General features: G+C 36.2%; 1 protein-coding gene across 2 annotated transcripts in view; it reads left to right on the top strand.

Annotated features, from left to right (window-relative positions):
- ERCC8 (ERCC excision repair 8, CSA ubiquitin ligase complex subunit) overlaps positions 1 to 9790 on the top strand; it is an 86918-nt gene extending 77128 nt beyond the window's left edge. For both annotated transcript variants that reach the window (XM_050794380.1, XM_050794381.1), the window contains 2 exons: positions 2173 to 2253; positions 8939 to 9790. In XM_050794380.1, coding sequence (XP_050650337.1) covers positions 2173 to 2253; positions 8939 to 9007 — 150 coding nt within the window. In that variant the 3' untranslated portion in view covers positions 9008 to 9790. The remainder of the gene's footprint in view (positions 1 to 2172; positions 2254 to 8938) is intronic.
- Positions 9791 to 10910: the final 1120 nt, after the last annotated feature.

The raw sequence follows: 10910 nt of genomic DNA on the forward strand, positions 1-10910 counted from the left end.
TAGAGATACAGCCGAAATTTCATCCCAGATACTCTGACCACAAATTATTTCTTTCCACCAAATTGGAGCTTATCTAATACGTGTGCCTAGAATGGATTAAAATAGTGCCAGTGGTTGGGCACAGTGGCTCACACCTGTAATCCCAGCACTTTGGGAGGTCGAAAGGATCACTTGAGCCCAGGAGTTCCAGGCCAGCCTAAGTAACAGAATGAGGCCCTGTATTTACAGAAAATAAAAAAATCAGCCAGGTGTGGTGGTGTATGCCTGTAGTCCCAGCTGTGCAGGAGGCTGAAGCGAGAGGATTGCTTGAGCCCAGGAGATTGAGTGAGCCGTGTTCACAGCACTGCACTCCAACATGGGCAAGAGAATAGGAATTCATGAATCTAGGCTGGGATAAGTAAGTAAATTAATAAATTGAAAATTTGATGAGGATGAGATATTTACATAATCTCAATGTATCACCCTACAAAATATGAAGTACAAAACTAAAAACATTAATTTTAACCTGAAGAAGCCTGGCACATATCACCTTCATCAAATAATCTAAGTTAGCATCCCAGTTATGGGACATCACTTCTGTGATATCCCTGGCCAAATTGGATCACTCAAATTTAATCATGAGGAAACATAAGACAATCCAAATGTGAAGGACATTCTACAAAGTAACTGGTGTATATCTTCAAAATTGTCAAGGTCAGAAAAGCCAGAGACTGAAGAACTGTTCCAGCTTGAAAACTGAAGAGACTTGACAACTAAGTGCAGGATGTGATTTTTAACTGGCCCCTTTTGCTATAAAGGACAGTATTGGAACAAATGATGAAACATGAATGGGGTCTTTAGATGGTGGTAGTAATATGAATTTTCTGATTTTGTTGGTTACTTTGTAACTACAAAGGAAAGTACCCTTGTTCACAGGAAAATTACACTGAATTATTCAAGAGTAATAAGGCCTAATGTTGGCAACTTACTCTCATATGACTCAGGGGAAAAAAAAGTCTTTTGGACTGCAGTTGTAACTTACATTTTGCGCTTATTTTTTAAGAAAATCTTATTGCCCAAATGAACTCCTCCATCTATCACAGACACTTCAAGGCTTAATGTAAATCTTTCTATCTCAGTGTTCTTTATTAGTCACTCTAATTTAAATGTTGCTGCTTTCAATATCTCTTTCTTGAACATGTACAGAATATCCTTTATGTCTTCACTGGGTGTGTTAATACTTATTGTGAATTGCCCTATAACCTTATCTGACCAAGTTATCTTGAGCATTACCTGGCCTTCTCAGGGAAATAAAATTACTCAAGGCACTGAACATATATATTTTTGCATCAGCTAGTTTGTGTAGCCATATAGTCTAGATTTTGTAATATAGTCAACAAAATTTTGTAGTTAGGAAATTTGATAATGTATATCTAACAATTTTTTAAATCTACATTTTCTATAAATATATAATCTTATTTTCCCTTTTCCCACATCCTTAAATAAAAAACACAGTTATACCATGCCTCATATTGTTTTTGAGATGTACAATAATAAAAACAATTGTATAAAACAGCAGAGGAAAAAAGCCAATATAACATATTTCTTTGATTTTTGGCAGGGAGGGGCGTGAGCATTGTTCAGCCATAAGCAAACACTATATCCATAGACATTGACATAGGCTGTGCATCACCCCAAGCTTCCTTATGAAGTAAACTTCTCAACAGGCATGGAATATACATCTTCAAGCTCTTCTGTTGAATTGCAGCCAGTTAGGCAGCTGTAAGTTAAATAAAACTTTTTGAGAACTTGGCCTGTTTTAGAAGCTCATATGGTTTCTTCACTGAAGTCTTTATTGAAGCTCAGTTATTTGGACACAGAAAGACAAACTCTTTCTCTGACATTAAAAATATATGGATACTATAATTGATAAAACTGCTAGGATTTGGGGTGTATTTGTAAAATTTTCACACCATTAGTAAGCTTGACAAATCCTAATACTATTTTTAAATACAAAACAAAGCTTTACTAACAAAGAAACAAAGGAAAAAGAGCATCGGCCTAGTTTCGTTAGGGAGTAGAAATAGCATTAATCTAATTACTGTGACCTAATTATTTCAAAAATGGTATAATTCATTTCAGTTTGGTATCAGCTCTTGATCCACAATATCATCTTTGCCTTTTGTGTTGTAGGAACTTTACAGTGGTAGCAGAGACTGCAACATTCTGGCTTGGGTTCCATCCTTATACGAACCAGTTCCTGATGATGATGAGGTAAACATTATTTTCACAAATTGTATAGTGACTTCTAAATCATAAGAAATAATGTTTTGTTCCTTTATATGAGAGAGACTTTAAAGCATTTCTTGCCAGTGGCATGCACCTATAGTCTCAGGTACTTGGGAGACTGAGGCAAGATGATCACTTGAGCCTGGAAATCAAGACCAGCCTGGACAATGTAGTGAGACCCCATCTCAAAACAACAACAACAAAAAAGCATTTCTTGGCATTTTCTGTAAAAATAATTTGACTGTTTTAATACATTTTGAAAATTCAGAGAAATATAAAAAGAACATAAAATTCCTCAAATCAAATTAATCAATATTAACATTTTGATTTGTTTCATAACTGTTTTTTCCTATGAGTATGTTTTTTAACATAGTTCATATCATGGTTGGTATCATGGTTGGTCACATTGCAATCTCAGCTCACTGGTACGCCATTCTCCTGCCTCACTCCCGAGTTTACAAGCGCCCGCCACCTCGCATTTTTTGTATTTTTTTAGTAGAGACAACAGGATGGTGATACAATAAATTACAGGCCTTTTTTTTTCATGTCAATAAACCTTTTTTCATGTCATTAATAACTATGTGTAAACATTTCTAATGATATATTATTCTGTCATTGATAAAACACAATTTAAATATTTACCTCTTTGGAGGAATTTCTGTTGATTATTATAAATATCAAGGTAAATATCTGTTTAAAAATTGTTAATATTTCTGACTATGTCTTTAGATAGATTCCTAGAAGTGGAATTATCTCTTAAATTATTATATATGACTTTTTTTCTTTTCTTTTTTTGAGACGGAGTCTCGCTCTGTCGCCCAGGCTGGAGTGCTGTGGCCGGATCTCAGCTCACTGCAAGCTCCGCCTCCCGGGTTCCCGCCATTCTCCTGCCTCAGCCTCCCGAGTAGCTGGGACTACAGGCGCCCGCCACCTCGCCCAGATAGTTTTTTGTATTTTTTAGTAGAGACGGGGTTTCACCGTGTTAGCCAGGATGGTCTCGATCTCCTGACCTCGTGATCCACCCGTCTCGGCTTTCCAAAGTGCTGGGATTACAGGCTTGAGCCACCGCGCCCAGCCTACTTTTTTTCTTTTCTTTTTTTTTTTTTTTTTTTTTTTTTTTTTTGAGATGGCGTCTCACTCTGTCACCCAGGCCGGAGTGCAATGGCGCAATCTCAGCTCACTGCAACTTCAGCCTCCTGGGTTCAAGCAATTCTCCTGCCTCAGCCTCCCAAGTAGCTGGGATTACAGGTGCCCACCACTGCACCTGGCTAATTTTTGTATTTTTAGTAGAGATGGGGTTTCACTATGTTGGTCAGGCTGGTCTTCAACTCCTGGCCTCAAGTGTTCCACCTGCCTTGGCCTCCCAAAGTGCTGGGATTACAGGCATGAGCCACCACTCCCAGCCGACATTTTTAAGACTTTATTCTTATGTCAAATTTTACCAGTTTACACCCCTACCAGCAGTCTGACAGTGCCTTTCATAGAAAATAAATCAGTATAAACATGACAGTGTAAATACAGACCTTAAAAACGCAGTAGGTAAACAAAGATGAACAAGACCATTGTCCCTGACCTAAAGTAATAGCTTCTGTATTTTTTTTTAGCTTTTGCATCAAGCAGTTGGAAGATACAGGCTGTTTAAAGGTGGTTTCTGTCCCACAAGGTTTATTCTCCTAAGCACTCTTAATCATCCTCATTTATCTTAATTTCTACAATATAAAAAATCCAAATGCAATGTCTAAAAACAAAGTTTTTATATATATATATGTATATTTCTTTAATTTGGAAATATAGATAATGTAGTTAGAAATACCTTAAGGTAATCTTAACCAAGTCATAGTAAAAGCATCTTAAATGGAGGTGGAGGAAAACTTACTGGTAAAGCACTTTTGACGTTCAAAAAACATTTTTCATATACTGTGTTTAGTTCCTTCATAAAACTAGGACTATGTCAAAATCCACATGAAAATATAATTTGTATAGAGGTAGTTGATAGCATCTCAGAGCTATTGACAATATGTATTTCATACCTAAATTTTCAACTGCTAGGGTTTACTGCAGTACAAACCTGTGAATTATTTTCTTTTGTCCTTAATCCAAAGAAAGAGAAAAAAAAATACGCTTTGATAAATCTTTAAGTAGCCAGCCAATGCCATATGCATACTTCCAGATTTTATCACATGTCTAATTTGGTTTATTGTGGCTTGATTAACTTTAGCATACAGCTGCTTTTGATGTCAGAATATTCTTCTGTATAAAGCTTAGTATGGTCAAATAATTAGATTTAGCCATTTATTTTACATTTCATTATGTAATTATTGTGTCTTGCTCTTTGGGAATTGCTGTATACATTAAAACCAAGTTATGACACTGTAAGCCATGTTAGGAAGTTAACATTTTATTTACCAAATGAAAACATTAAAAATGAATGAAAAATCTATAGTGACTTACGTATAGAAAAGGATGTTAGAAGAATACTAAATTGTTTAATTCATAAAGATAATATGTGGCCAGGTGTGGTGGCTCACATCTGTAATCCCAGCACTTTGAGAGGCTGAAGTGGAAGAATCACTTGAGTCCAGGAGTTCAAGACCAGCCTAGGCAACATAGAAAGACCCCATCTCTACAAAAAATAAACAAAATTAGCCAGGTTTGGTGGCTTTCACCTATAGTTCCAGCTACTTAAGAGGGTGATCAAGTCGGAGGCTCACTTGAGCCCAAGAGTTCAAGGCTGCAGTGAGCCACAATTGCACCACTATACTCAAAGCCTGGGTGAGAGTGAGACCTTGACTCAAAGAAAAAAAAGATAATATGTGACTGATGGTTTATTTCCTTGTTATGTCATTATAGTGATAGTTTGAACTCTTTGTGTAAACAAACTTGTATATATGAGAAATTAAGCAAAACAAGTTAGAAAATCACATAGAGATATACAAAAATCAAGTTGACCTTTGTATTTGTTTTAGTGCTATAAAACCTTACCTTTTAAAATGTCATGTTCATATATTTAAAGATAGCAGTCATTCTCATACTAATATAAAATGGTATGTGCTAAAGTTATTCCCGTAAAATTTTAGCTTGAAACATTCCTGTGAATATATGAATGTGATCATAATGCAGATCCCAGTAGAATAGTCTGTCCAGAAGACCCTATTCCTTACATGTATGTTTATAATTTAAGCCATGTTTAAAAGTGCTTTTATCCCAACTATAAAATAAGTATATTTATTTGATATTTATTTCCCAAGGAGGCAGTGTACCACACTACAAAACAAAAGAACACACACACGTATACATACACATACTTAGTCTTTAGCTTCAGGAAACTGGGTTTGAATCCCAGTTCTGCCATTTATTATACTTATGATCTGGGACAAGCTCATGATATTTCCAAACATCAGAATTGTCTAATCAAACTTATTCTTAGGTTTCCTTTCCAATGCATTCTTCAGGTGAGAGTTACCTCCCCATCAACCAAGATAATCCCTTAGGGGTGTTTCTCCTGATATCCAAAGTAGAAGATGAATTTAATTCTGTCTAAAGAAAGGAAGAACACTGGATGATAGGGACAGGATTTGTGGTCTTTAACTATAAATCCTTTTATTTAATTGGCAGACTCTTTTATTATATTTTGAGGAATGTGGCTTCCTTTTGACCCTACTTTCTAAAAGCTGGTCTGGTCAAGACAAGCCTATCTATAACTCCTAATTACTTTTTCCTGCCTGAGATCTATAGGGCAGGTTTATTCCAGTTTACAGGTGACCTCTCACTAAGAATTTTACTTTGTTTTGACATTCACACAATATATAACTGTTTTACATACCACTTGTGTCGATGTACTTGCTAACAAACAACCCTGAGACTTGCCACTAATTACCAGTCAGAAATTTGAAAGTTATCAAGAAATATCCTTGTAGATGTTAAGTTTGGTTCTATTTCTTCTCTAAACTCATAACTAGGTCCCCTCTAAACTCATGCTTCATTATTTCTATAACATTGACACTATCTGTCAGTAGAACTGACAACCTGGTGAGATATAGATGAATATGTTCAAGCACACACTGGATGTCTACTAGGAGGAGATGTAGAGAAAACTGAAATAATAGTAGTGACACTTGATCAGTGGGTCTCAAATGGTAATGTGTACCATATCCATCTACCACATTTTTACTGCAGCTTTATCATACTACCAGTATAATATTTTATTTGTGATTGTTTTGGCAATAAAATATATTTCTAAAATACTGTAATGCACTCATATATCATTGTGTCACTGAAAAGTGAAATAATTTATATGCAACTGATTATGATTTTCATTTGTTTCTTTGTTTACCATACAAAAATAACATATAATGAAGTGTAATTTTGCTCTTCTGTTGAGTTTTCAACTGAAATTAAAATTTTTAATAGGTTACATACTAGGTTTCCATAGTAGGATTAGGAAGCATGGCCCTTGTGTGGCTTATCCACCTAGGGACATGTGTGTGTGTGTGTGTGTGTGTGTGTGTGTTTTCCCAGGGCTATTTTTGGTAGCTATCAAAGGCAAAGTTAAAGGCTTCTAGAGACAGAGTAGGGAAGAGTAGTCAGCTAACCCCTAATGACAAGATGTCTTTTAATAAACTCTCACTAAATAACGTAATTTAATAGTTAAATTGAAAACCCAAAAAGACAGGAAATTCAGTAAATGTTTGGATGAAAGAATAAATGAAGAGACTTCAGTATACAACTGTTGCAAATAAGTGGACTGTGGCTAGAAATCGGTGAGTAGTTAGCTGAGGTTTAATAATAGTTTCATGGCCGGGAGCAGTGGCTCACGCCTGTAATCCCAACACTTTGGGAGGCCAAGGCTGGTGGATCACAAGGTCTGGAGTTCGAGACCAGCCTGGCCAATATGGTGAAACCCCATCTCTACTAAAAATACAAAAATTCACCGGGTGTGGTGGCACGCACCTGTAGTCCCCGCTACTCAGGAGACTGAGGCAGAAGACTCGCTTGAACCCAGGAGGGAGAGGTTGCAGTGAGCCGAGATCATGTCACTGTACTCCAGCCTGGGCGACAGAATGAGACTCCATCTCAAATAATAATGATAATAATAATAATAATAATAATAATTTTGTATCTGGACATTTGGAGTATAGTCGACATTAGGTTTAATAATGTAATCTGTTTAACAGTAAAGAACGCCTAAATTAGTATATTGTTTTCCAACTATTCTAGCTGATACTTGGGAAATTTACTGGGAACACTTAACTTTTTCTACTGTTTTCATTGTTCGAATTGTAATATTCACAGTTATATTCATCAAAAGAAAAATAAACATTCTCAGACATGCAGTAGGGGTTATCCTTAAAAAATATTTCTGTAAGTTATAAAAGGCAGTACATCTAAAATAATTTAACAGTAGTCTCGATGCTAATACAGCATTGGAATTGGAATCTGAATAAAATTGTAGCAGTTGTAAAAGTTGCACAAAAAGAAGCAAACCTGGCTCATAATACGCAGTTACTTTAAGAATGAGACCAAATAAGCCCTTTTAGTTATTTGCAAGAGCATCAGAAGTAGCTATTCAGAAGTTTTCCCCAAAATGAACTGATTTGAAATACCACAGATGATTAAAATTTCTCTAGTTGCTAATCACCTTTTTGTTGTTTTAAATAAACATCATCTAGATAGATGTTATCCTTCAGACAAATCCCTGAGGGAAACCTATGTGCTGATTATAAACATGTTACCATTTCTGACCTGTTTTGCATGTTTTACTGAACTGCCCTGCCAACCTACAAAAATAAGTAAATAAATATCACTACTTACAAATAAGTACATAAATATCACTACTTAATAACCCACATTGGCCGGGCGCGGTGGCTCAAGCCTGTAATCCCAGCACTTTGGGAGGCCGAGATGGGCTGATCACGAGGTTAGGAGATCGAGACCATCCTGGCTAACATGGTGAAACCCTGTCTCTACTAAAAAATACAAAAAACTATCCGGGCGAGGTGGCGGGCGCCTGTAGTCCCAGCTACTCGGGAGGCTGAGGCAGGAGAATGGTGTGAACCCGGGAGGCGGAGCTTGCAGTGAGCTGAGATCCGGCCACTGCACTGCAGCCTGGGTGACAGAGAGAGACTCTGCCTCAAAAAAACAAACAAACAAACAAACAAAAAACATTATTTTTGGACTAAAAAGTATTTTTCAGCTTGAATACCTTATTCTCCATATTTGGGTATTTGTTTATTTATAAAAGTTATTTTCATCTAAACAATTAAAGAGTTGCCAACATTGATATTTTGGGCTGGAGTCCAGTCTTAGCCCATGGATATCAGAGTGCCACTTTCACCAGATAATTCCAAAGAGTTGTTGAGAAATACCTTGAGAAATAGCAGCATCATAGTATATGTATGTATGTATGTATGTTTGTATGTATTTGTGAGGTGATTAAAGAAAACGATGTTTGGGTAAAGTCTAGTATTGTCTGTTTAAAATGAAGTTACATTATCTTATATTGTATATGGGTTGTTTCTTATATTATTTTTGTTCTGAAATTAACAGTTTTACATTTTCTTCCAAAATAATGTAATTGCTATTTATCTGATATATTTCGTAACTTTATTATGAGCCTAAAATTATGAAGTAGAAAAAACAGAACCTTCCTTTTTCTTTTTTCTTTTTTTAGACTGCAACAAAATCACAATTAAATCCAGCCTTTGAAGATGCCTGGAGCAGCAGTGATGAAGAAGGATGAATATCACCTTTAGTACCTTTGTGTCTCTGCTGAAACTTTTTAAATGAGACCGTATGTTTTTTTCAACTGTACGGTCTATTCCTGACAGCTAAATTAGCTCTAAATGTGGGTAATTTTTTTCCTCATGTTTTAAAATGAGGTTAATATTTGCATAAAATTCTAAAACAGGCTTCTGTGTAGTTTATTTAGTCAAAATGTGTTCCTTGATCCCAGATGCTGTGGCCTGGGGAAGCCCTCCTTGCTACAGTACAAGTACACAAGTCATTGTACCTCAATTGTGACCTTCAGCAGATTTTATGAACTATAAGATGCAGTCTCAGAGGATCAGCAAGTGGAGGCCACCAGTATTGACTTTCTCTTACTTGCTATACTATCAGCCTGCTCATTTCCACCTTCAAGAATGATTTTGCCAAGAATAATTATATCAAAAATAGTAGTTGAAATGGTAACATCAAAATTATTTTATTCTTTCTTCTTCATGTATTCACATTTTTCAATGGTTTCATTTAATTAACCATGCTTTATGTTAAACATTTTTGGGCTTAATGTCTCCTACAATCCAAAATGTGCATCACAGGAGGCTTTTAACTTTGTGAAAATCCCATGTTTGCTTTATTTTATTTTAATGTCAGAAGGCAGTTTGCACTAATGCTTGAACTCTTTTTTTTATGAAACTCATTAAGATATGATGAAATCCTGCCTCATTAATTCAAGCAGAAAATATCCTGGCGGGGAATCTGGCTTAAATATGAAATGTTGTAATAAAATTTCTATGTTACTGTCTCCTGTGTCAACCCACAAGTGATTATCATGAAGGTAATCTTAATATTCCCTTCCTGATCCTTACCAGCAGTAGACTAGTAAATGAGGCTTTTATGAGTTTGAATACCAAAAGTATACAGTTGTTGAGGGTTTTTTTTGTTTTGTTTTGTTTTCTGAGATGGAGTTTCACTCTGTCACCCAGGCTGGAGTACAGTGTTGTCATCTCGGCTCACTGCAACATTCGCCTCCCAGGTTCAAGCAATTCTTCTGCCTCAGCCTCCCAAGTAGATGGGATTATAGGCTCCCGCCATGGCGCCTGGCTAATTTTTTGTATTTTTAGTAGAGATGGTGTTTCACCATGTTGGCCAGGCTGGTCGTGAACTACTGACCTCAAATGATCCACCCGCCTCAGCCTCTCCAAGTGCTGGGATTACAGGCGTGAGCCACTTCACCCAGCCAGTTGTTCAGTTTTTAAGTGTATAAGGGTTAGACCTCATATCAGACCTTTCCAGCTAAATGTGTTCCAAGCACCTGCTTTTACAATTGATTTTTTTTTCAATTGACAGATAAAATTGTATGTATTTACCATGTACAACATACTGTGTTGAAGCATGTATACATTATAGAATGACTAAATCTAGCTAACTGACATATGCATTACCTCACATAGTGACCATTTTTGTGGTAAGAACACTTTACATCCATTCTCTTATCATTTTTCAAAATTAATTGTAATCTTGTAACTAGAGTTACTATGTTGTGCAATAGGTCTCTTGCACTAATTCCCCCTATTTAACTGAAGTTTTGTATCCTTTGACCAATGTCTCTCCAACCACCCTAGCTCCTGGTAACCACCATTCTACTCTCTACTTCTATGAGATCAGCTGTTTGCATATGTGTACCACATTTTCTTTATCCATTCAACCATTGATAGATGCTTAGGTTGATGCTATATCCTGGCTATTGTGAATAATGCTGCAATGAACCTGGTAGTGCAGATATCTCTTTGACATACTGATTTCATATCCTTTGGATATAAGCCCAGTAGTAGGATTGCTGGATCATATGTAGTTCTATTTTTAACTTTTTGCAGAACTTCCATACTGTCTTCCATAATGGCTGTACTAATTTACATTCCTAC

The sequence above is a fragment of the Macaca thibetana genome, chromosome 6 (genome assembly GCF_024542745.1).
Source record: "Macaca thibetana thibetana isolate TM-01 chromosome 6, ASM2454274v1, whole genome shotgun sequence".
NCBI lineage: Eukaryota > Metazoa > Chordata > Mammalia > Primates > Cercopithecidae > Macaca > Macaca thibetana.